General features: G+C 50.7%; 8 protein-coding genes across 9 annotated transcripts; 2 read left to right on the forward strand and 6 right to left on the reverse strand.

Annotated features, from left to right (window-relative positions):
* Positions 1–387: 387 nt before the first annotated feature.
* PV10_08904 (uncharacterized protein) lies at positions 388–1641 on the reverse strand. Its single transcript, XM_016373991.1, has 2 exons — positions 1461–1641; positions 388–1402 (listed from the first exon to the last, which is right to left on the reverse strand). Exons 1-2 carry the CDS (start codon positions 1558–1560, stop codon positions 465–467), a joined length of 1038 nt encoding a protein of 345 aa, XP_016220902.1. The 5' UTR covers positions 1561–1641; the 3' UTR covers positions 388–464.
* A 197-nt stretch (positions 1642–1838) lies between these two features.
* Positions 1839–4395, forward strand: PV10_08905 (uncharacterized protein). Its single transcript, XM_016373992.1, has 2 exons — positions 1839–3830; positions 3883–4395. The coding sequence occupies exons 1-2, from the start codon at positions 2173–2175 to the stop codon at positions 4250–4252; spliced, it is 2028 nt and encodes a 675-aa protein (XP_016220903.1). The 5' UTR covers positions 1839–2172; the 3' UTR covers positions 4253–4395.
* A 217-nt stretch (positions 4396–4612) lies between these two features.
* On the forward strand, positions 4613–5902 carry PV10_08906 (uncharacterized protein). The gene has a single exon (XM_016373993.1). It carries the CDS (start codon positions 4812–4814, stop codon positions 5757–5759), a length of 948 nt encoding a protein of 315 aa, XP_016220904.1. The 5' UTR covers positions 4613–4811; the 3' UTR covers positions 5760–5902.
* PV10_08907 lies at positions 5891–8674 on the reverse strand. 2 transcript variants are annotated; one of them, XM_016373994.1, is made up of 6 exons: positions 8380–8674; positions 8004–8317; positions 7827–7902; positions 7577–7776; positions 7473–7533; positions 5891–7424 (listed from the first exon to the last, which is right to left on the reverse strand). In XM_016373994.1, the coding sequence occupies exons 1-6, from the start codon at positions 8573–8575 to the stop codon at positions 6067–6069; spliced, it is 2205 nt and encodes a 734-aa protein (XP_016220905.1). In that variant the 5' UTR covers positions 8576–8674; the 3' UTR covers positions 5891–6066. The 2 variants fall into 2 exon arrangements, with proteins under 2 accessions (XP_016220905.1, XP_016220906.1); XM_016373995.1 differs by having other exon boundaries at positions 7827–8317.
* A 298-nt stretch (positions 8675–8972) lies between these two features.
* Positions 8973–10562, reverse strand: PV10_08908 (uncharacterized protein; the record flags this gene model as incomplete). Its single annotated transcript, XM_016373996.1, has 3 exons — positions 8973–9769; positions 9819–9934; positions 9991–10562. 3 exons carry the CDS (start codon positions 10560–10562, stop codon positions 8973–8975), a joined length of 1485 nt encoding a protein of 494 aa, XP_016220907.1.
* A 287-nt stretch (positions 10563–10849) lies between these two features.
* PV10_08909 (uncharacterized protein) lies at positions 10850–13056 on the reverse strand. The gene is made up of 3 exons (XM_016373997.1): positions 12471–13056; positions 11844–12416; positions 10850–11792 (listed from the first exon to the last, which is right to left on the reverse strand). The coding sequence occupies exons 1-3, from the start codon at positions 12652–12654 to the stop codon at positions 11395–11397; spliced, it is 1155 nt and encodes a 384-aa protein (XP_016220908.1). The 5' UTR covers positions 12655–13056; the 3' UTR covers positions 10850–11394.
* A 132-nt stretch (positions 13057–13188) lies between these two features.
* PV10_08910 (uncharacterized protein) lies at positions 13189–16796 on the reverse strand. The gene is made up of 3 exons (XM_016373998.1): positions 16011–16796; positions 14906–15940; positions 13189–14855 (listed from the first exon to the last, which is right to left on the reverse strand). The coding sequence occupies exons 1-3, from the start codon at positions 16119–16121 to the stop codon at positions 13629–13631; spliced, it is 2373 nt and encodes a 790-aa protein (XP_016220909.1). The 5' UTR covers positions 16122–16796; the 3' UTR covers positions 13189–13628.
* Positions 16797–18683: 1887 nt separating this feature from the next.
* On the reverse strand, positions 18684–21366 carry PV10_08911 (uncharacterized protein). Its single transcript, XM_016373999.1, has one exon. It carries the CDS (start codon positions 21064–21066, stop codon positions 18907–18909), a length of 2160 nt encoding a protein of 719 aa, XP_016220910.1. The 5' UTR covers positions 21067–21366; the 3' UTR covers positions 18684–18906.
* Positions 21367–22273: the final 907 nt, after the last annotated feature.

Consider the following 22273-nt stretch of genomic DNA (forward strand, 5'->3'; position numbering starts at 1 on the left):
GGACCTTGGGCCTGCCGTAGCCGAGACTCATGGCAAAGGGATATGCATGCATGAGGGGTCATGCTTAGAATCTTAGTAGAAACCATCGAAGCTGGGCAAACACTACCCCCGCGGTCCGACCTGCATACGGGTAATCACCAGCTGCCACAGGGCAAACAAGGACATGGGCCACAGGATTTGGCGAGGAATACCGATCCTCGGTCTCGGCCGGGTCGACCTCACGCTCTGCTCTTGCACCGCATATTCGCGAGATGTCGCAGGGGCCGGGGTGGAGTGGGCTGGGCTGGGGCAAAGTTTCCCCCGGGAATCCACGAGTGTCGCTTGTATTGTGGTGGAGCCAGGTTGTACCACCGTCCGACAAGGATAATGCACTTCGGTCGTGGAGGTCCACAAGTCGAACCTGATCCACGCAGCGCAGAACCAGGCGGCGTGGGCAGAGTAAGAGCACACGCAGGACTGGTCGATCACGGCTCACTGGCATCGCTGGGTGCTGTGCTCTGACCCCGCGCCGCGGTAGAATCCACGGATTCGTGGAGCCTTTGCAGTCTCGAAAGTAATTCATAGACCGGCGGCTCTCCCTCCCCAAGAACTCGTTCTTGTCCCAAAATGCGCTTATCGTCGGACCCAAGGACAATCGCTCGCAGGATCTTGCCATCGACGGATACTTTGATCAAGCCCAATCGGCCGTCAGACCAAACGATGCGTAAAGTCATATAATCGGCATTTTCCGCGTTGATCTCTTCGATCCCGTACTTTTCACTCGCAGCGTCGTCGTCGTTGTCGATACCATCTTCGGATAAGTCTGCAGCATCGAAATTCTTTGGCCGGGACCGGCCTTCTGCAAGCCCGAGTTCTTTGCGTAGCTGGTCCAATGCATCTCGCCTGAGAGTATACGACACGAGATCTCTCCGGACACATTGAATCAGGCCCTCGAGGTTTTGAGGCTGGGCGCTACCGTGAGAGTGTTCGGAACCTCCATAGCCTTCGTCGGTCAAGGGAAGGAAGGTTTGTTCATATCCATCCAACGGCACATACGCCGGGATAGTATGTCGATGAATGCGTATTTCGTCACTTGAAGGAGACACGCGCCGACAGAACATATAGTAGGGCTTCTCGACCAATCCACGACCGTTGCGAATATCGAGTCTGACCCCAAGGAGTGGATTCAGATGTTGGCATTCTGGACTCGGATCGTTGAAGCGGAAAGCAGTAACGCCGAAAGCCAGACGGTGTGAGTCAGATTTAGAGTGGTACAATGCAGATTTGAGAAGTACTGAGAGCTTGTCGTCATGGCTTCCTCGAGGTTCGGGCCTAGCACTGAGCCTCTCGATTTGAGCATGAACATCCGAGGATGATAGTATTGATTCTGCGAGGAAGCGGCGGCGCTCAATTAAGCGGTTTTCTACCGCATGGAATATTAATCCACATAAATTCTGAAATGAATTTGCAAGTTGGCTTACTCAAGTCCTTCAATTTCTGGATCTCATCATCATAAAAGTCATCGTTAGAGTCACTCGACGGGTTCGAAGGTGGGGGCGGTGGAGAGGCGACAAGAGCCATGCTGACAGCCACGAGATATTTGCTTGTTTTCAGTGTGCTATGATTGTGAGGACAATAGGAGAGTCATCTTGTAGAATGCCATGTCGTTGACATTGACGTTGGAGAGGGTGGGTTGTCGTGCTTGCCTCCGATGAGGTCCCAATGGCTTTGACGCGTGACGCGTGATCTCGTGACTACGGCGCGTCTTACTGCTGGTCACGTGCCAAGGGGGCCAATCTCCTCCCTCCAAACTTGACATCTGGCCTATTCACCTTTGTGACACCAGATTGGTCGGGCATCAACCATCGACCACAGGCAAACCTCTTTGAGAAGATTCTGGAGTGCAAGAACTTCACAAGTCATGGTTCTCTTACGTATCAGCCTCCCATAGTCGACCGTGGGCATTGGACAGTTCCTCATCCCTAGGGTCGAATTCTTCTCCACTCAATTGGCCTCTGGCGGAGCCCTTGGTCCATGACTTCACAAAAGCTCCAACCCACTTCTCAATTGGTGATTGTTCCTGGCTAGACTCTTTCCCACTTGGTGTCCCACCTCTTTGAGGACAACGAAGCCTTTTTCACGATTTGCCTCTTTCTCGCCGGTCACGCTCTCTATTTCCTTGCTGTCGCATGGATGCCTGACTCTCTTTCTGAGCCTCTGACCCTACCTTTTGGCCACCATCGCTCCTTTTCTAATGACGGCACTGTCCTTCCTTCCCACCACCCGAAACAGCCCCCATCTCCAGGAATCGAACTAGAAGACTTTGAACTCGACCGAGACATCCAAGACCCTTCGAGCGAATCCGAGAGCGAATCAGAGCGAGACACCTCTGTACAACAAGACACCGGCGCTGGAAGTTCCTCGTCACAGATGAAACGAACAAAATCCAAAAAGAACAAAGAAAAGCAGACCCCTTCCAGAACGAGTCTTCGAATCAAGACCGATCAGAACGGGCATGCGAATGGCCACGCCAACGGCGACATGGATTCACACATGGAGCTCAGACGCAAACACGTCTCGAGCAGCGACTCGGCATCAACCGCTTCGATGGTCATGTCCCGGGATGACTTCTCCCTAGATCACAACCCTCCTCCGCCCACCCCTCAGACACCTGGCATGGTCAACACCAGCTTCGCCGACCTCCCTCCAAACGACAAGAGGAATTTTCTTCTTCTCGTCCTTTTGTATTTTTTACAAGGCATTCCCATGGGTTTGGCCGCTGGGTCTGTGCCTTTTCTTCTCAAGAGCTATCTCTCCTACGGGCAGATTGGAATATTTTCACTGGCCATCTACCCTTATTCATTAAAGTTGTTGTGGAGTCCGATTGTGGACGCGGTCTGGAGTCGAAGATTTGGACGGAGAAAGAGTTGGATCACACCCATACAGACCATTTCCGGTCTGTCGATGATCTATCTAGGCGGCCAGATCGATGACATGATGAGAAAAGCCGGGGAGAACGATGGGTCTGGGGTCTGGGGATTCACATGGTGGTGGTTTTTGTTGGTGTTCCTCTGCGCGACACAAGACATCGCCGTGGATGGATGGGCTATTTCACTTCTTTCCATGCAAAACATGGCCTACGCCTCGACGGCTCAGACTGTGGGTCTGACAGCTGGCTCTTTCCTGTCGCACACCGTATTTCTTGCCTTGCAAGCTCCCGATTTTGCCAACGCCTGGTTCAGGTCTACTCCGAGCGAAGAGGGCTTGTTGAGCCTCGGCGGGTACATGGCTTTTTGGGGTTGGGTTTACTTGATCGTGACGGTCGGCTTGGCATTCTTGAAGAAGGAGGACAAGACGAATGAACGGGACGGTATCATGGAAGTCTATCGATCCATGTGGGCGGTGCTCAAACTCCCCAATATCCTCACCATCATCATTGTCCATCTCATCGCCAAATTGGGCTTCGTCACCAACGATGCTGTCACGAATCTGAAGCTACTGGACAAGGGATTTGGACAAGCAAATTTGGCGCTTGTTGTCCTGATTGACTTTCCATTTGAATTAAGTCTGGGTTATTATGCTGGGAAATGGTCGACGGAATATACCCCTCTAAGACTCTGGTGTTGGGCGTTTGTGGCAAGACTTGTGGCGGCAGTCTTCGCCCAGATCACGATTATGATCTATCCCACCGACTTGGGCCAAGCGGTGCCATTGTGGTATCTTTTGACCGTCATCGCTTCTCATGTCTATTCGACGTTCATGAGCACTATTATGTTTGTGGCGGCATCTGCCTTTCACGCGAGAATAGCCGATCCCGCGATTGGTGGTACCTACATGACCCTCCTCGCCACGTAAGTGCTCCCGCGCGATTATTTGTTGACAGCAAGCTAACTAAACCAACAGTGTCTCGAACCTAGGTGGCACATTCCCCAAGTTCTTCATCCTGAAATTTGTCGACATGTTCACCAAGGCGACATGTCTCCCTACCCCTGACCCGGCGGCTTTCACCAAAGCCCATCCGAACGTTCCACCTATTACGACAGCTTTTAGCTGCGCCCTTGAAGCCGACAAGAATATCTGTATCAAGGGCGGTGGCACATGTTTGATGCAACGCGATGGATACTACATCACCAATGTTATATTTGTGATTATCGGTGCCATCACTTTCTGGGCGTACATCGAGCGAAAGGCCTTAGCATTACAAGGACTGCCGTTACGGGCCTGGCGTGTTCAAGGCGAAGGAGGGTCATATTCGCGTGTTGCGAGTAGATGAGAGGATCTTGTGGCGATTTTGACCGACAATGACATGCACTAGTTGTTGTTGTACTATATATGTAGCGAGCTAGATTTAGATCAACTGGCAAACAATTATGAAGAAGGGACGAAAAGTCATTGGGATTTTCTGTTCAAGGATTTTGCAGACTTCTACCAGTTAAGACGTTTCCAAGGATTGAGATGTATCATAGAGGTCTCTCGAATAACATCGTTGCCCCAGACCTGTATTCGTGGAGGATGAAAGGAAAAGACGGAATTATTCAGCCTCGCACGTGACATTACCCCGCGTAGACTTTGATATAAATTCTTCCATAAATGATATGACTAAATTTAAAGTCCATGAACACTCCAACACCCACTCGATCGTATAGGCCTGGACATAGGCTGTTTAGTCTTGGATTCGATGTTGACGAACCATTCTCGGAAAAGAAGGATTTACTCTCATCATCCAAATTTAGCAACGTCTACAATCCGCGGCACGAATCGACCTAAACGTCAAATAAATTCCCCTCACTGAACTAAATTCTACCTATTACCAAACACTCTCAAAAGAAACCATGGCGAACCACGACCGGAACCACGATGATGATGAGCATGAGAATGAGCATGATAATGCGTATTCTCCACGCAGCAGCCCTTCTGCAAGCCATTCACCAACCCATTCACACGCTGCTCCATCAACGACAGTGACGACACCGGAGCAGAGTTCAGGATCAGACGATGATATCTGGGCGACATCATCAGTTGAGGAGGGGTTTGGTGGTGGTGGTGGTGGTGGTGAGGGGACTTGGCTAGGTGGACGCGATAACGACAACGACAACGATCAATCACGACCTATAAATACAACCACCACAATGACGACAGATGATTCGAACCATGACCGGCAATCCCATCAATTACCCCGAGAAAGAATTCTATCCGACATTCCCACACTACGTCGACAACACATGACGGATGGGTATCGGGAAGGACTAAGTATTGGTAAAGCCCAAGTTATGCAAGAAGGGTTCGATGTCGGGTATCCCGTTGGGGTTGAGATTGGAATGAGAGTAGGTGTGATTTTGGGTGTCTTGGAGGGGATTTTGGCTGCAGTTGTGAGAAAACAGCAGCAGAAGGCGTCGACATCGGGAGGAGGAGGAGGAGGAGCGAAGAAGAATTCAAGTGCGGTCTGTCTGGCTGTGGGTGTGGACCAAACCAGACTGAACGCGAACTCGAGCGGTACCAGTACCAATATCAGTCCCACATCAAGTCCCAACAGCATCAGCAACCCCGAATCCATCTTGACAAAATTACTCGAACGCGCAAAATCTCAACTCGCCATTACGGAATTGATGAAATGTCTGGATGATGAGAAAGTCGCCAGACTTGATGAGAATACTATCAACAGCAATGCCGGTAGTGGTGGTAGTTTACCGGCAGAAATTGAACAGATTGTCAGCGGATGGGACAAGTTAATTACAGATGCACTTGGTGGGAAAGATGATGTGCTGCAACAGAAGCAGTGAGACGATGGAGATAGAGTAATGCATAAGGGCCCAGCGCTCTTGAAAATAAGCTAGTTATGCACAGCCCACGGTCAAACCTACTAAGTTTATGTATGATACCCAAAAATATATGAGGATCACGATTCATGCTTGAATTGGGCAAGGAAACGAGGATATCTTCCCTTCGATTGAGCAATCCATAACCACTGAATCGTCCAGTCATCAACCTGTGTGTGGTTCCATAATTCATTTCTGGCGCCTACTTGGAATACATTACCCGTCTGTCCGGTGTTGACAAACAGGATCCCCTGCCAATGGCCTTGTATCATCATAACCTAGCATAACGCTCTCTAGCACCCTCGCGAGTACGATCTAGAAATGCTGAATAGTCGCCCTTGGTGTTACGTTCGGCTTCTGCAACAGCATCACCGACTTTACCACCCTGTGCGCCGAGTCCAACGCCAGCAACATATACATCTTGACTGATTGGAGCCTTCATTCCTTCCCCTGACGCCCCGAGTCCTTGACCGACTGTGTATCCCATCTTGCTGAGGAGGGAAGCACCCTTGGATTGTACCATAGGCGACGCCTCATCGTCGGACGAGCTTCTCGATGATTTGGGAATTCCAACCTGTTCGCCCTTTTTGTTTACTACCCCATAGACCTTGCGCCGTTCTTTGGCTCGATCGCGGTATTGAGAAGTTGGGGTCGCGATTGTCGATTTAACCTCATGCTTCTCAAGCTTGTGAACCGCTCTGGACACTCGGGCTGGATCTTGTAGATTTTTCCGGTGTAGCTCACTCAACCGTTCGTGTCGATTGACTTCCGGGGTTGATTGAAATTGTCGCATGCAAAGGTAGCAGCAATTTCTCTGTGGATCGGCAAACGACTGGAGAGGTGGGGCATCGTTATTTTCTGAAGCCGAGTCCTCATCCTTTTGCGAGTTCTTTCCGATTCCATGGAGTTCAGCATGTCGGTTGCTCCAGAACTGTAAATGGGAGGGTGCTGGCTTCTTTGATGCTGCGGCCTCTGGATCAGTCTGAGCTTTTCTCTTTTTCACCTTGTCCGAATCTTTGTTGGTCTTGGGTTTGTCCTCAGTTGCCGTTGACGACGGCGGTACAACGGTCATGTTGATTCCCAATTCTGATAGATATGCATTCTCATCCCAATATGCAAGTTTCATAGCCGGATTGCCCAGAGGGCTGAACGTGAATTTCTCCATCTCCCGCGATGGGTTGACGACTGGGACAAAAACTCCAGCGTGGATATAGCTGACTTGGACCTGTTTGGATGCAATGGTGAATCGGTCAAACGAGTTAAAGCGGATGAGAGCAGCTTGGGCGTCTTCTATCGAAGCATATTCTGCAAAGCCAAATCTCCAGCTTTCATTAGTTCTTCGATCTCGAGTTAAAAGGACTCGCCGTAAGGTGCCCTCTTTTGCGCCGAGATTTGCATCGCCAGTAGTCGAAGCAACCTTGGCGCCCTTCTTCGCCGACGGTTGATCTTGTTGAGTCTGCTGTGTTGATGGAGTAGGTTTGTTCAGCTTGGCGACACCTTTGGCGAACAGTTCTTCGCTGACCGAGGGTTCAATGCCTCGAAGGAGAAGAAATTGGGAGGGCGTGTTATCAGGAGAAGTGTCATTGTCGCCGACATTGGCTGGTTTTTCGAAAACGTCATAAGCAGGATCTAAAAAGTTAGTCGATCGCCAGATGAAATTGGTCATCTAAGGCACACCTGGTCTGTCGGTTTGACACCTGAAACATCGGGTTCGTGTAGAAAAGTTGTTGACCCGACACTGAGCCATTAGCTTGGAAACCAAAACCCGGTGGCAGTCTTACTGAAGGGCAAATCCAGTCAGGATCATCATTTTTGCTGGGCTCATTTCGTTCACGGCCGAACATTATTCGGACTCTGCAGGCATCTCCATTGGATCCGGTACTGTCGCCATAAAGATAGAGAATAGGATAATTCTGATCCATGAATGCTGTCGCATGGTCGATGGTAGAGAAACGGAGAAATCCAAATCCTCTTGATTGTCCTGCAGGTCGCCGTCAGGCAAAAATAGGCAAACAATTTGGGTCAACTCACGGCTCTGACGGTCTTTGATCACGCGAACGTCTTCCAATCCCTCAACACGATAGTGTTGATGTAATTCGGCGGAGATCTGTCCAAACCACCCAAGATCTTAGCGACATGTTTGATTCACGAGCAAACACTCATCATATCCGTTTGTGCAAGGGAACAAAATCGATTGGGAAAGCGAACATCGTTCTCAGTAAGGTGTGCGGCCAGCCCTTCCATCATTATTTCCTTGCTTGGCTTTTCCTTCTCCCGGCCACGACTGCGGCTGCGGCTGTGGCTGCGGCTGTGGTTGTAGCTCAGGGGACCTCGGGGGATGTCTCGATCATAGTACTGGCGACCACGACGAGGAGAGGGTGACCGGTAGTAGCCACGGTCGTCTTGGGTGTAGCGGGAGTCGCGTCCATCACGACTGTTGGGGGCATTACGGGCGGGACTCGAGCCTCGTCCTCGTATACGTAGCTCTTGCCTTGAGGGACCATTCATGGATCGAGACGCATCTTGGGACAGGGTATCAGTAAGCGGTTCAAAGCTCGGCGCCTCTCTCTGATCTATGGATTACCTTGCGGGGGACTCTTTCTGATATGGGGCGAGCCATAGTTGCGATTAGGTGACCGTGACCTTGACCGTGATCGGGACATGGATCGAGAGTATGATCGTGATCTTGGTCGGTCGTCATAAAAATCGTCTCGAGTTTGAGCGTAAGACGAGCCATAGTGAGAAGGTGGAGGGCCGCCTCGAGAACGGAACGAAGACATGGTTACTGTATGCAATACAGTCCCATCATGGGGAATCTTGAGTATAGCCAAGTTGCGCTGAATGTCTTTGTTGAAGAGCGCAGAAAGATGTCTAAGTTGTCATGAAGTAGTGAAGAGTACGGTTTCAGACACTCTCTACACAAGTAATCTTATGGTTCGCTGTAAATGTGGCTTCTGTTCTGCCGTAGAATCTTGGCGTCTCATGTGTCGAATCTTTGGCAATTCTTCGCTCGATGCTGTCATTGATTTACTCATACTTTTGTATCTATTTATCCTAGTATTGACAAGTGGCTTTTGTTTGCAAAAGTGGCTTGAACGGGATTCACCTCGACAATGTCCATAACCATATCGTAGACTCGTGGAGATTTTGACTTGCTGACACAAGATTGAATATGAATCAAGTCTTTCTTTTCATACCACATTCAGGCTTCTCCCTTGTGGCACCTGCAATTCTACGTCCCAGAAATCCCATCAGTGTCTTTCCGCCTCGTTCGACGCTGGTAGTTCTCCCAGATGATTTTGTGGATTTGTCCTCTTTGCTCTCTGTCGACTTGGTGGCTTCAATTTTTGCGCGAATCTCGTCCTCGACGGAAGGACCGAACTCTGTGACAGAAGGGGGAGCAGTCTGGGGTACAATGACTCTTCTGAGGAACCCGCCGCCAGTGAAAGGACTGAGCGGGCGCTTGTTCTTTTGAAGATCAAAGTTTGCTCCGTCGATGGTCACAGTCAATTGCTTGCGACGGCGCCGACTTTGTGGTGATTTGGTCGGAGAAGGTGAGGGTTCTTCCATGTCATCGAGGACCTTTTTTGACGACCGTGGAGAGCGAGAGGCTTGTGGTGATCTTGGAACGTTCGATACCAGCTCTTCGATACTGTCCTTGGTCTGCATGCTGAGGTTGTCGTCCGACTCTGCAAGTGATATTTGCTTGAGGGGTTGTGCAAGTTTGACTGGACTGGAGACTTGTGGCTCCTTGACTGTGCAAACAGATGCAGAAACTGAGGAGTTTGTAGCTGTTTCATTGCGATGCTCAAAAGTCTCAATGTTGTTGGCCTGATTCGAATCAACCGTCCACGCCACATTTGACTCATTCTCTTTACATTCGACATTGCTCGAATGTGAGCTGCCCGTGTCTGAGTATCCACCAGATGAAAAGGATGTTCGGAGGGGGGTCAATTGCGAGCGGGTGATTTCACCTATGAGGAGATCAGCCCGATTCTATCACTTTAATGGATTATTTCTCACCTAGTGGTCGACAGAAGAAGCGAAATACGGCATACGGCACATCCTTGGGATCCAGCAGCTGATACTTGTATCGTTTGGCTCGAATTTGAGGCTCGAGAAGACCGCTGTCAGCCAGACTAAGTAATGTCAGGTCACTGCGAAACGACAGTTCGTGACAAGAACATTCACTCACCGAAGACCATCACCGCGCTGACTTCCAACCGTGGCTGGATCCCTGTCAGGCTGCAGTCCTTTGACTCTCTGTCGGTGCTCGATTCGATGAACATTGATCTGGACACAGTCCTCCTTGAACGACTTGTCTTCTTGATATGGATGGTCAAGCTCGTCACCAAACTTCAAATATCGACTCCTAATTATATCTTGTCCCGTCACAAGGTGCTGGCCTTCGTATACCAAGGTGTACATCATCTTGCCGTGGTATCCCTGTTTTTCAGTGCAATCCCACGCAGTGACAGGGTTGTCGTTGACCGACAGCTTGAACAGGTAAGCAACACCTGGAGGATGGGGCCCTTCAACCGTGTACTCGAACCAGATCTGACATCCGGGGTTGATGGGAACATAACAGGATGAAATTGGGTAATGTGGTGAGGTCGAAGCAGGTGGTTGGTCTCCGGCGTGCTTGAGTTCTTGGTCAGCAGAGTCCAAATATTGAGGATCAGGAGGGCGAGAGTAGCGGAATTCTGGAAGTCTGCAGACATCAGATTGATTGATGATGCAGATCTCAACACCACGAGATTTGACCATTCTGCCAAGTTCTAGATACCAGTCCACAAGATGCAGGCAGATATGAGGGTTTCCAGGAACAGAAATGAGCTGTGTTGTGTTCGAAGGGGATAGGAATATGGAGGAAAGTGTTTCGCACAGCAAACTAAGCGCAGGTGCAGAAGGATTTGAGGCAAGATTTATTGTGGGAAGGAACGAACATGGAAAAAGGGAACAATGGTAGCAAGCACCTGCAGGTCGCTGTCTCTCTGTCGCCCACCACAGAGTGAGACACGTCGTGACCTGGACTTCACTAAAGACAAGACCAACGGGAAGGTTTTATGTATTTTCGCCTGATTGTATCTGTGCCTATGCACCGTTTAATCTGAAGTTTCTAACGTTGCCACTTCGACAAGCCATGGACCTCTCTGCTTCAAGGTCTTTGGAGTGCTTCGTTATTCCTGTGTCTGCTTAAAAGCCGTGGACTGGAGCTATGAACCGCCAAATTCCTGTCTGATCCCTTTAGACAGGATTCAGAATTTGTCCAGAAGTCATGCTTAAACAGCCGGTAGCCTGGTCGAGTTCCATCGGAATTAGATGCACAATCCAAATCTCCCATCAAGTTGAAACGGCGGTGCGATGGTCTACCGTCTCTTCTGAGACCTCGCATGGGGGGTGTGTTGGAATTCTGTGGATTCAATGGATGGAGTGAGTGCTGGCCTCCTGGGCTCTGCCTGCTATTCAATGCAGATCCCCAATCCTCGGGGGCATTTGCTTCATCTGAGGCAATTGAAGACCATGCAGACTCTGAGCGGCTTTCGGATATGAAGACAAAGTCTTCTTCGTCTTGAATGGAGGCGGCCGTCAGAGCTTCCTAGGTGCTCTGGTCACGGTTGGTCGGTGCATCCTCTGAATCTCCTACCGGCCAACCAAGTTCAATCTGGTCCTTCTCAGGTTCGACATAGATGAATTCGATCTCCTCGTAGTCCGGATTGTTGTTGAGGACATCGAACCAATCAAGCACGCTCCCCCAGCATTTAACCATGACATTCTCCGGATAAGAATCCTCCCCACTCGAATAGCAGTTGCAACCGTACACTTCTCTCCCGGGTACCGGGGCCTCGAGCTTCGAATCCGAGATGATATATGCTCGGCAGCGTTTGGAGATGAACTCGACAAAGTCAGGAGAAGCTCCTTGTTCAATCAAGTCTCGAACGTCATGTGCAGGGTTGAGGAAGCTGATGCCGTTGACGCGACCTGACCATTCTCTCCCTGGTCGACGATTAGACGTATCCAAAAGCATGTAGGACATGATAAACTCACAATTTTTCGAGAGATATTCCACAGCCGCCGCACCAGTGCACTCGCAGCCAATAATGTCCAACTTTGCGCCGCTCTTGAGCCGCGAGGGTAGAACGTGTTTGAAAAGATATTCAACGTGTTGGATGTAATCCTCGTTCCCCTCGATGACGTTCTTAGTCCTGTCTACTCTCATGGCCTCGTGCACCCCGCTCGGCCGGGGCAACTCTTGCCATTCGGTATCACTAACCGCTCGGCCGCCACCTCGATACCAGAGCAATTGACATGGGTTGGCGATGATGATGCCTGGAGTCGCTCGTTGTTGTTGATCATCTCGATTTGGGGCTGTAGTGAGGTTTTCGATGAATTCGACCATAGAACCATACTTGATGCCAGTCTCGCCGATGACGCGCCAAGCAAGCAAGCCTGGTTCATAGGCTCTCTCGCCAAAGTAGACAATGACACGGTCCTTGTTTGCAAGATCTTCCGAGACGAGGATTGGGACATGCTTGTCTGTCGCGGAGGCACCGAGAGGCAACCTGAGGGTCTCGAGATGGAGAAGATGCAGTCGATTCGTGACGATATTCCTGATTGCAGCTTTTGAGGGTCAGTGTCATGGTAGAGAGAGGTTCTTTGGCCGTGGAGACTCACAATTGTTAGCATTTTTATAAACTTGGTTCACACGCTCATTGACATTGATTTTGTGTTTGTATTTTGAATTGGGGTTTTTGATGGAGCGAATTTGGTCCTTGTCATTAACAAAGAAGCCTAACTTCTCCAAGTCGGGTGGAAATTGGGGATCTGGAGGAAGAGTGTGGGACAGACGATGAAACATGATGACGATGATGATATGAAGATGACGTTGATGTGGTATCTGTCACAATAAGATGTTGATGCTAACGACTGGTGAGATGTTGTGTTGTTCAAAGAAAAGGTGAGTCGAGTCGAAGTTCTTGCTTCGTGATGTGGCAGATCGAGTTGGAGTTGTGACAAAGAGTGAGAAAGAGTGCTCAGGCGGCAGGTGCGATGGGTTTTTTATGATTAACAGAAGGCGCGACTGAGAGTGATGGAATTGTTCAAATTGGAAAGAAGTGAAGTGAAATGCATCAGGCTGTCAAAGCAAGTAACCGTTATGGGTCGCCTGGAGTCATGGTCATGCCCAGTACCTAGATCATGCATGAATACATCTTATAGCAAATGCCATGCATGATATTCTTCTCATGTTCAGACCAATGACCGCCAAAGCCGATATCTTTACAAGACTGGTGGTAAAAACAATCATGTGTAGTCATTTGAGAGTTGTTCCAAGACCCCTCAAGGGTCACACCGCAGTCACTGATTGGCCGTTAGAGTCAGAAGTAATAACACATCAAGGTTGCGTTCATATCTGAGCATTCAACATCTCATTTATATAGGTACACTACCCTCATGCCGTTAAGCATATATTGCATCAAATACAGTAGCTGTCTTGGTGAGATCAGACTGACCACAGGTAATAGGCCCCTGGGCCGTCGCACACCAGCCTGCTTTCCCACACTGTTCTCGTCGTTGTGACACATCAATCAATGCCAGATTGCACAAAACCCAAACCCAAAGACCAAGCCCCATCTAAGTAATATGCAGTTATCCATCCATGATACTGTTACAGTATGGCCCGCGGGCCCCATCACTCGGCGTGGTCCACCGTAAGCCAGTCTCGTAATCAATCATGCAAAAGTCATAAAATGGGCCCTAATCTCACATTCCACCAAAATTCTTGCCATAAATGTCGTACACCTCCACTACTATAGCACCAGCTCGAGACGTTCCTCAAGTCCCTGCGCGTGCGACGCCAATACTGCTGCTTCGGCCAGAGTTGAAATTTGCGCCTCCTCCGATTGGGGCAAATCCTTTGGCGAGGTCAAAGCCTCCTTCACCATCGTCGTCATCGTCGTCTCCCTTGGGTGCTGGATTTGCATTGTTGACTGGCGGAGGAGGATTGACTCTGAAAGATGCAACTGGGTTGGTGGGAGCGGAAGCCTGGGTGACTGGAGAGAGTTTGGTTGCGAAACTGCTTCCTCGGCTTCGATTGAATCGATGCTCGTCGCTGCCGACACCGTTCTCCTTGGCGGGCGCCAATGGTGTGGCCTCCTTTCTGGCGCTCGAGCTTGATGTCGGCACCGCCTGGCTGCTTCGAGACGGCTTGCTCGGACTGCCCAACCCAGAGTCCAGCGGAGGAGGGCTCGAGCTCATGACATGACGTTCAATACCATTGGAACGTCGCTCGTCGTCCTTGACTGGCGAAATGTCTGGCAGCTGGTGACCCGGTGTCGTTCCCATCAAGCCTTTCCAGAACAGACCAGGCCCAGCGGGCGAGGACTCGGGCATAAACTTGCTGGGGGCAACCAGGGTGCTTGGTGGGGCCAGGCGTGGGTTCTGTCGCAGAGGAGCCGGGGTGACGATGCTATGCTGGGAGAGATGAAACGGTGTGTCCAGGTAAGAGGAAGACAATGTTGGGTTCGTGGGCGATCGATGCGGAGGAGGCACGGACGATGGCAAAGTATAGGCGGGTACATTGGAAGATCGAGGGGTGGGCCGGCCGAGGCCATGCGTCAATGGGGAATCATCAAGCTCTCCGTCGGGCAAGGTGTTCAAGGTATCTGCTCTTCTCCGCTGAGGAGTAATGGCTTCTTGGGGATGCTGGAATGGTGGAGCCAGAGTTGGTCCTGGAGGAAGACCAGGAACGAGGGAAGGGAATGGAGCATTGGGCTGACGTGGCGGATACCCAGGGCCGACATCTTTGGCCGAGAAGGAGCTGACCATAGAAGTGTCGTACCCAAGATTTTGCCCATTAGGTCCGCGAAAATTGGGATTGACATCCTTGGTCGAAGCAGGAGACGAGGGTGCGGAACCACCGCCTCGACGGGCTTGTTTCTTCCAGTATTCCTGGCGGAATTCGGGCGCAATCTGCCATTTCATGCCTTTGCCCGGTTCGTCGGTTCGTCGTGGCACCTTTTGGAAAGCCTTGTTCAAGGAGAGATTGTGTCGAATGGAGTTCTGTACACATATCAGTATCAGGCCACGCAAGCGAACGAGTGCAGACAAACCTGCCAACCACTGTTGGAATGTCTGTAAAACGCATATTTGTCGGCAATAAACGAGTAAATGTTACTCAAAGTCAACTTTTCCTCCTCGCTGGCAAAGATGGCCTGGGCGATCATGGTGGCGTAGCTGTACGGCGGCTTCAAATCTTTGGCCGAGTCGCGGCTGTAGTCAATCTCCTGAGTGCTTTCCATCATCATTCCTCGTCCATACATTGGAGACATGGGCATCTTGCTGTCGAACACGCCTCGTTGATTCTTGCCTCCGTCAACTTGAGATGGTGGTGTGGCATCGCGTCTGAAGTCGGGGGGCGCAGGGGCCAAAGAAGGGAATGCTTGGGTAGGAGGTTGCAGTGAAGGTTCAATCTTTGGAGCAGGATGGGCGTGGGTAGCGGGTACTTCTTCTCCCGCGGCCAACGCTTTTGCACGATCGATAAAGTAGGGGTCAATCTGCACCTTGTCACCGGGAGTGACAAACATCATCTGAGTGCCGGCGATTTCGAGAATATCGCCAGACTTGATATGCGCCCGCATCTCTTTCTTTACCAAGACATTGTTGAGTCGAATGCCATTACGGCCGTTGACTCGTACGTGCCAGCCACCTTCATCAGCAGGGTATTCTGCGTCATAAAAGATGGAGGCGTGATGGCGAGAGACAATCTTGCTCGGGCCAAGGTCTATATGAACTGGCAACGCGTCTTTGACATCGGCGACCGGACTGGAGGCGCCATTGATGGGCGGGCGATCGTCAGGAGGTCTTCCAAAGTTGATGGCCTGGTCTCGCACAAAATAGGTCCAATCGCGACCGGCGATTTTGGCATATGCAGAGACTTTCTGCGGACTGTTATTTTGTTCCTTGTCGTTTGAATATTGGACGCTGGCGACGGTTGCGTCTTTGGGCACGGAGAGGTAGGAGACTACCGAGTCGATCAAATCCGCTTGAGAGATTTCTTCTGTTTCATCGTCCGTGTCGGGGTTTGAGATTTGGTCACGGTCAGGTGAGGTAGAAAGTCGTCTGGGGGCAGCGCGGGTTCCGTTGACCTAGATGGTAGAGGATGGTTAATCAAGGTGAACTGAGTCAAAGGGAGATTTGGAAGATGGAGCAAGGTACCTTGCGCTTCTTGGATGAAGGTCGTGATGGTGAAGAATCTGGAAGGTCTGGCTCAGAAGACTCGAGCAGGTCCTGAGGCTTGCGACGAGCTTTGCGCTTCGATGGCGGCATGCTGTGAGACTGCCTGAAGATCGGGAGGGAAGAATGTCAAAGGTAGAGAGATAGGGCAGTCGTGCAAGGAGGAAAAACAAGGGAAAGGACAGTTATGGGGAAGAAGGTGGTGGTGATTGACAGATGGTGGTCCGTGTTGGACGGGCGCAGGCAAGGATAGGCTCTGGCGGATTTGAGGTTGCGAGATGGCGTAAAGATGGATATTTGCGACGTCAATGTTTTGGTTCTTGCGCAAGGATGTTATTGGCGATGGAAATAGTCAAAGATGGCAATTCCATGAGTACTCGAGGCCGTGACAGCAACTGGGATGAGGCAGATGAAGCAGATGTGGTATGAGTGGTGGAGGTGAAGCGAATGGCGTGGGCAGAGTGAGTTGTATACGTGGTTGTTTGTTGCCAGTGAAAGATAATAGGTGCGTGAGGGTCAGAATTGTTTGCAGAGACCGAAAGCGGGTGAAGGTTATACTCGAACGAGGCAGTGGGAATGGTGGTGGAACATGGGATTGTGCAGGACGTTGGAAGGTGTTGAGAGGTGTTGAGAGGTTGTTGTTTGGTGTCGTGTGGGAGGAGATGGATGAAGGCGAGGAGGGATTAGGGATGTTGAGTGACGGAAGCAATCAAGCGATGGTAGAGGATGGAATGGACTGGACGGATCAAGTGGTCGAAGTCATGGAACAAATAATGAAGTCAGAAAAGCCCAATCACTACAAGAACTACTAGGTACGAGTTTTAAGCTAACGACTAGAATGAGTGACGAAGGCGAAGAATAGAGCGTTTGTCAGTCAATGAGATTTAAACTCAGTAAGGCAAAGTGCCTGCAAGTGTTGACTTTTGCTCGATTTCTTCTCGCGTAATTGCGAATTGCACGCACACAGAGACGCGTCGGTGGAGGAGAATTAGTCGAGTTGGACGCCTAGGCTGGCCACTGGACCAACGAACTGCCACCCTACCAACCCTACCAACCTGGCCAGGATTTGGGGGGAACTGGGGAGGAAACACAAGTACTAGGCCGAGAGGGGCTCTTCATTGGGCTTGATCAACGGCTGAGGGGCTTCAGGCCATGGGATGACCTACCCTGGAACAAGTCATTGACAGAGCCAAAGTCATGGTCCACAGGCATGAATTACAGGTACGGGATAGGTAGGTAGGTACCTTACTTTTACAGTAACCACTACAGGTGGTTGGTAATAGGTAGCGTGGTACTTGGTGTGACTCAATGCCGACTCACGGGCCATCGATTCATCTCTCGACCTACTCCGTACAAGATCAGGATATGTCTTTGTCCTTTGACTCGATAGCCGGAGCCTGTGCGTCAGCCGAGCTGAAAAAGTGAAGGATGCGGTACAATACAGGTACCTATCCATATTATATGTAAAATTTAGCTCAAGAAAGAAACCTCCTTCGATCATGTAATGTATCTGTCAATCAAGACAGGTTGCACGGATAGGTATGCCACCCTGTCGTGCCTGTACGGTGGCACCTACATAGAATTGCCTGATCCTTCTTTGGAAACCTCCAAGGTAAACAAGACATGCAAGGCCGTGGTGAAACATGTCGTGGCCTGGCTGACACGGGCAGCAGAATTCAAGAGTCCACTTCAAAATGGGCGAGTGGGCACCCGGAAGTTCTCCCATTTCTGGCACTAAGTAGGTAGTAGAAGTCCAGTAGTTCTTCCACATGGCTACTGGTACTGTCGTAGTCTCCAACTGAAAGGACCAACCTAAACCGCCTTCTACACCACCATCTGGTAGTCCTACGCACAGAGAATTGCACAATTGGTATCGATCTGTCCCTTTTATTTTGTTTGGTGACGTTGCAGCACGCCTTGGTAAACAAACGGAGGATGCCGTGGCACTCACACTCGCACTGTAGGTGTACATGTGGATGGATGGCCGGACCCTCCAATATTACAAATTGTAGACTAAGATACCTACCCAGGTAGATCTCCTGGTAACACGACATTGGTATTGATGGTTCGCTTGTCCATTAGAAGACCACTTTTCCATGAACTTACAATTAAGTCTCTTTAACTGGTTCTTGCCTGTCAGTATCTACGGAGTACGCCTTTCTTCCAACTTGACTCCCGCGCCTCCCGTGCTCGTGGACAATACGGAAATAAGCGTACGGAGTAGGCGTCCGTATCAGGAGCCTCGCTTAATTCATAAGGCCGAAGCGATTGGCTTCCAGGGGCGCTCGGGTGGGCCAAGGACCCCCTCGGCCCTGAAGCACATGGAGCCAGGCTTCCAGTCCAGACTCCCACGCCTTTCTCGGAGATCTTGGTTTCGTACTTTTCGGATCTATCATCTCTCGCCACCATACTGGATTCTCTCCTGACAATCCAATCCAGCCCCATTGTTCTTTTCCCCCCTTTCATTCTAGCCAACCAAGTGCCACGGATTCCGACGATTCTCCATGTCAATAAACAATGCATGACGTCGAGTTGCAGTTCATTTTTGCCAAGGATATCCATCCTTACCCATCAACTCATCCCCGTATTTCCGCCATTTCTACTACTGGTCTCGTGACTTGGAACGTGAAACCAAAAAGGTCATATAATATGATACAAGAAATATACATCTCCACGTGTTACTATGTCTCGCCTTGAAGAAGTCTCTCTCCAGGTTCATACTAAATACACATAGCTATGCAGGTTGTACGGCGTTGTAATATGTTCAAGCTGCATTATAAACCGAAACGCCTCGCTCAAAGAAAATGCAAGTCAACCACCACCGTGTACGTCAAGGACACCGCCAGAATCGAGGGGGTCACTTGGTATGCGTCGTAAATCAGCCTTCGACCAAGTCCACGCCATCAATGCCGTAACCAAAATCAATAATCACCACCCTTCCGTCCTGGCTGGTGCACACAATCTTGCGATAATTGCTTTTGGCCGCGAGAATCCAGCTCGACGTCCATCCCTCAAAGTTGATCTGCAAGCCGCCATCCTCGTCGGATAAGCCCTGGGTGGCATTCCACACCTTGATCGAGTGATCGTAGCTGCCGCTGATGATGCGTGAGTTGGCCGTGTCCAAGTGAAGCGACCGTACCAGGTCACGGTGCCCTTTGAGCTCTCGGATCCGGCCGCCCGTCACAGTGTCGTATTCATAGATGACCTGATCGTTTCCGCCCGCGAAGATTGTCCTTCCGTTTTCCGAAAACTCGACACAGGCCAGACCACGGTCCTTGGACTGGAATTCTTTGATACAAACGCCATCTTCCAATCGCCACAGCTTGGACATGCCATCGCCACTAGCGCTGGCCAGCAAGTTTCCGCGAACCTGAACGGCGTTGACAGGGCCTCGATGTCCCGAGAGAGTCTGGAGTAGTCGCCCAGTACTTCGGTCCCAAACCTTGATCGTGGTGTCCTTGGAACAAGTCACAATTCGATGTTTGTCGATACAAACGTCCAAGACTCCAGCATGGTGGCCGATCAAGCGGAACATGGGCTGGTAATTGTCCTTGATCGACCAGACCAGGCAGGAAAAGTCTGAAGACCCCGTCACTAGAATTTCATCGTCATACTGCAGACACAGCACCGAGGCTTGGTGCCATAAGTTGATCTCGGTTGCAGGTGGGTCCGGGGAAGACACATCGGCCTTGAAAAAGGGGAGTACTCCCTGAGGCTCCACCGGGGGCGGGACTAGCTTTTGTCTTTCTCTCGGATTATTTGGCGGGCCCAGTTTTCGAATACATTGATATGTATGTGCGTCCCAAATTCGGATGGTGTTGTCCCTCGACCCTGTAATGATCTTGTGCTCGTCGAATTGGGCACAGTAGACACTGTCCTTGTGACCGTTTAGGTAGATGGCGGCAGCTTCACCATTCCTCCATCGCTTGTCGATCAAGGTTCGCACCTGGAACAGCTTGCGGAAGTCTTGTCCGGGTTTGTTCTTACCGAGACCCGCGGTATGTGACGAGAGCGTAGGTGCCTGGGATCCGTATTCTTGATAGAAGACCCGCTTCCATGCGGCTTGTGATTGAGAGAGTTCGTTCCATTTGCGAGACACCAAAGAGGCTTGCATCAAGGACTTGATGTCCAAGAAGGAAAGAATGTGCTCGAGCAATTCAGTCGCGAGTAGGGTGGTTGGATCTCGGCACAAGACATGAGTGTTTGCCGGAGAAGATTCACGGCTGGGGCGTGTATCTAGCACGATGCCGATGCCGCTCTCCGCGTCCTGCTCCACTTTGCTTTGGTCAACTTCCCGGGGCTCGTACGGGGGAAGTGGTGGTGTCCGCGAAGCATGGAAAAGCTCGTTTTGTGCAGCCGCGGCGGCCCTGGCGCCAGCGCCACCAAAGACCAGGTCAGAGAGCACTGGCTGTCCACGGTTGCGAGAACTTCGAAAAAGGGGATCGGTCGTGTCAATGGTTGGCTCCCTAAAGGTCTCCATCTGAAGCAACGGCAAAGAAGGTCTGCGTCTAGAAGGCAGGGACGAGAGTAGGCGACCTCGCGACTTTGGTGGGGCCATAACGGTATCGGAGAAATCTAACACGTCCTTAGGCGAGGGGCGAGTAGGGCCTTGGGGTCGTCTGTCGAGCAAGTCGTCCTTTTGCTTGCTAGTCTTGCTCTTGACTGTCAAGGACATCCTCCGAGTCAGAGACTTGAGTTCTGACATGCCGTGCTTGAATGATTGGGTCAAGGTGGAATAGCGCCGCTGATGCAGCGCAGGCGGAGGGGTTGAGTCGGAAGAGAAATCGGCAAAAGGGTCTGTAAAGTGATCGTTGGAATGTGGTTGGACGATATTTCCCTGGGGAAGAGAAAATCTCTGCCAGTCGAGCAAGTCGCAGGAGTTTGAGCTGGGAATGAAAGACATGCGAGTGACGGGTCGGGCAAGAGTAACGTAGTTGTCAGTCATATTGTCAAAGTCATAAGCCGTTCGGGGGCGCTCTCGAACGAGGACTGAAGTCCGACGTCGAGGGACAACGGTAGGTGGCTCATTGTGTGACATGGTGGGCGCAATATTGGGAAGAGAGTGGTGAATGTACCGGTGGACCGTCAAGAAGATGGATTTCAGTTCGACATAGAATCGAATTGCAAACAAAGGAGACGGGATTGCGAGGTCCCGGGGGGTGCAATCGTGGTGGAGGCAGAGAGTAGCGGTGTAACACAGGTGTGCGCAGGAGGCCCGGTGAGGCAAGACAAAAGTTGCAGATCAAGAAAACGATGGTGTATCTCTGAGCGGCAACAGCACGAGCCCAGAGCGTCGATGGGACAAAGGTCAGACGTCGAGATTGAGGGTAGAGGTCGGTAAAGGATGGAGAGGATGGAATGGTGGAGGTGAGGCAAACCAGAAAATTTGTTGATGCAGACAGAGTTTCTGCTTGTTTTGGTGGCGTGGGTGGACCAGAAAAAAGGTGGAGTGGAGATGGAGACTGGCCAGGTGCGGGAGCGGGTGCATATGACAGGCATGGATGGGGCGTAGATGGGCCGTGGATGGGTCATGAAGGGGTCCAACTCGCGCCTGGAGGAGTTGAGTTAATGCCTAGAAGTTACGACTAAGTACGGAGTAGTGGCCGAACGGGTGTTGCTTAGGCTCGAGTAGCTTCACAGCATTGTGGCTACATGATGCCAATAATGAATCCCCGTCTGCTCCGTACGCAAAAGCAATTAAGCAGTGGTTGGAGGGTGCATACGCCTATCAGGTCAAATTCCAGGCCATGAGTTCATCACAACAGAATCCAACTCATAATGAAGTGAAGCTGCAGCTTCTTTCGTCCTCACAACTCAGTCATACTAAGTAGTCTTAGGAGTAGCAAACATGTCTCGCTCCAACTTGTGGTGAGACTGAAAGCTCCTTGTAGCGTTGACCATTGTCTTGGTTGAATGTTCCAAGACAACAGCAATAACTGACAGTGGTAAGCTCCAGGCATTGTGCGTTGCCTAGGTGCCCGTCTTCGGCTAGGCGATCCTTGGAGGTCCCCCATGGAGGACAAGTTGCAAGGGCACAAGGGCTACCCAGAAACTACCTATGTACGCAGTACGTCTCTCAACATCAAGTGCCATCCAAGTTTTGTTAATTATAGAATGGCTAGATTCTACCTCCTGGAGTATTCATGCATCATCCCTGAATTTACGCATACCTTGACTCTGACACATTCTTCAATGTTTGAATGTGGCGTCGGAGCTTAGTTCATCTTGAATCTCTCGATCTCAAC

The sequence above is a fragment of the Exophiala mesophila genome (genome assembly GCF_000836275.1).
Source record: "Exophiala mesophila strain CBS 40295 unplaced genomic scaffold supercont1.6, whole genome shotgun sequence".
In the NCBI taxonomy this organism is placed as follows: Eukaryota; Fungi; Ascomycota; class Eurotiomycetes; order Chaetothyriales; family Herpotrichiellaceae; genus Exophiala; species Exophiala mesophila.

Excerpts from the sequence above, each read along its gene's own strand:
- PV10_08904 (XM_016373991.1), bottom strand. The coding sequence starts at position 1,560 with ATGGCTCTTGTCGCCTCTCCACCGCCCCCACCTTCGAACCCGTCGAGT. Across the intron at positions 1,403-1,460 it reads CCAGAAATTGAAGGACTTGA|AAAACCGCTTAATTGAGCGC; the intron begins GTAAGCCAACTT and ends TCCATGCGGTAG.
- PV10_08906 (XM_016373993.1), top strand. The coding sequence starts at position 4,812 with ATGGCGAACCACGACCGGAACCACGATGATGATGAGCATGAGAATGAG.
- PV10_08911 (XM_016373999.1), bottom strand. The coding sequence starts at position 21,066 with ATGTCACACAATGAGCCACCTACCGTTGTCCCTCGACGTCGGACTTCA.
- PV10_08909 (XM_016373997.1), bottom strand. The coding sequence starts at position 12,654 with ATGTTTCATCGTCTGTCCCACACTCTTCCTCCAGATCCCCAATTTCCA. Across the intron at positions 12,417-12,470 it reads TTATAAAAATGCTAACAATT|CTGCAATCAGGAATATCGTC; the intron begins GTGAGTCTCCAC and ends GACCCTCAAAAG. Across the intron at positions 11,793-11,843 it reads GGAATATCTCTCGAAAAATT|GGAGAGAATGGTCAGGTCGC; the intron begins GTGAGTTTATCA and ends ATCGTCGACCAG.
- PV10_08905 (XM_016373992.1), top strand. The coding sequence starts at position 2,173 with ATGCCTGACTCTCTTTCTGAGCCTCTGACCCTACCTTTTGGCCACCAT. Across the intron at positions 3,831-3,882 it reads TACATGACCCTCCTCGCCAC|TGTCTCGAACCTAGGTGGCA; the intron begins GTAAGTGCTCCC and ends CTAAACCAACAG.
- PV10_08907 (XM_016373994.1), bottom strand. The coding sequence starts at position 8,575 with ATGTCTTCGTTCCGTTCTCGAGGCGGCCCTCCACCTTCTCACTATGGC. Across the intron at positions 7,534-7,576 it reads CTGACTGGATTTGCCCTTCA|TGTCGGGTCAACAACTTTTC; the intron begins GTAAGACTGCCA and ends CTAATGGCTCAG. Across the intron at positions 7,425-7,472 it reads GTGTCAAACCGACAGACCAG|ATCCTGCTTATGACGTTTTC; the intron begins GTGTGCCTTAGA and ends CTAACTTTTTAG.
- PV10_08910 (XM_016373998.1), bottom strand. The coding sequence starts at position 16,121 with ATGCCGCCATCGAAGCGCAAAGCTCGTCGCAAGCCTCAGGACCTGCTC. Across the intron at positions 15,941-16,010 it reads CTTCATCCAAGAAGCGCAAG|GTCAACGGAACCCGCGCTGC; the intron begins GTACCTTGCTCC and ends TCTACCATCTAG. Across the intron at positions 14,856-14,905 it reads ATTCCAACAGTGGTTGGCAG|AACTCCATTCGACACAATCT; the intron begins GTTTGTCTGCAC and ends ATATGTGTACAG.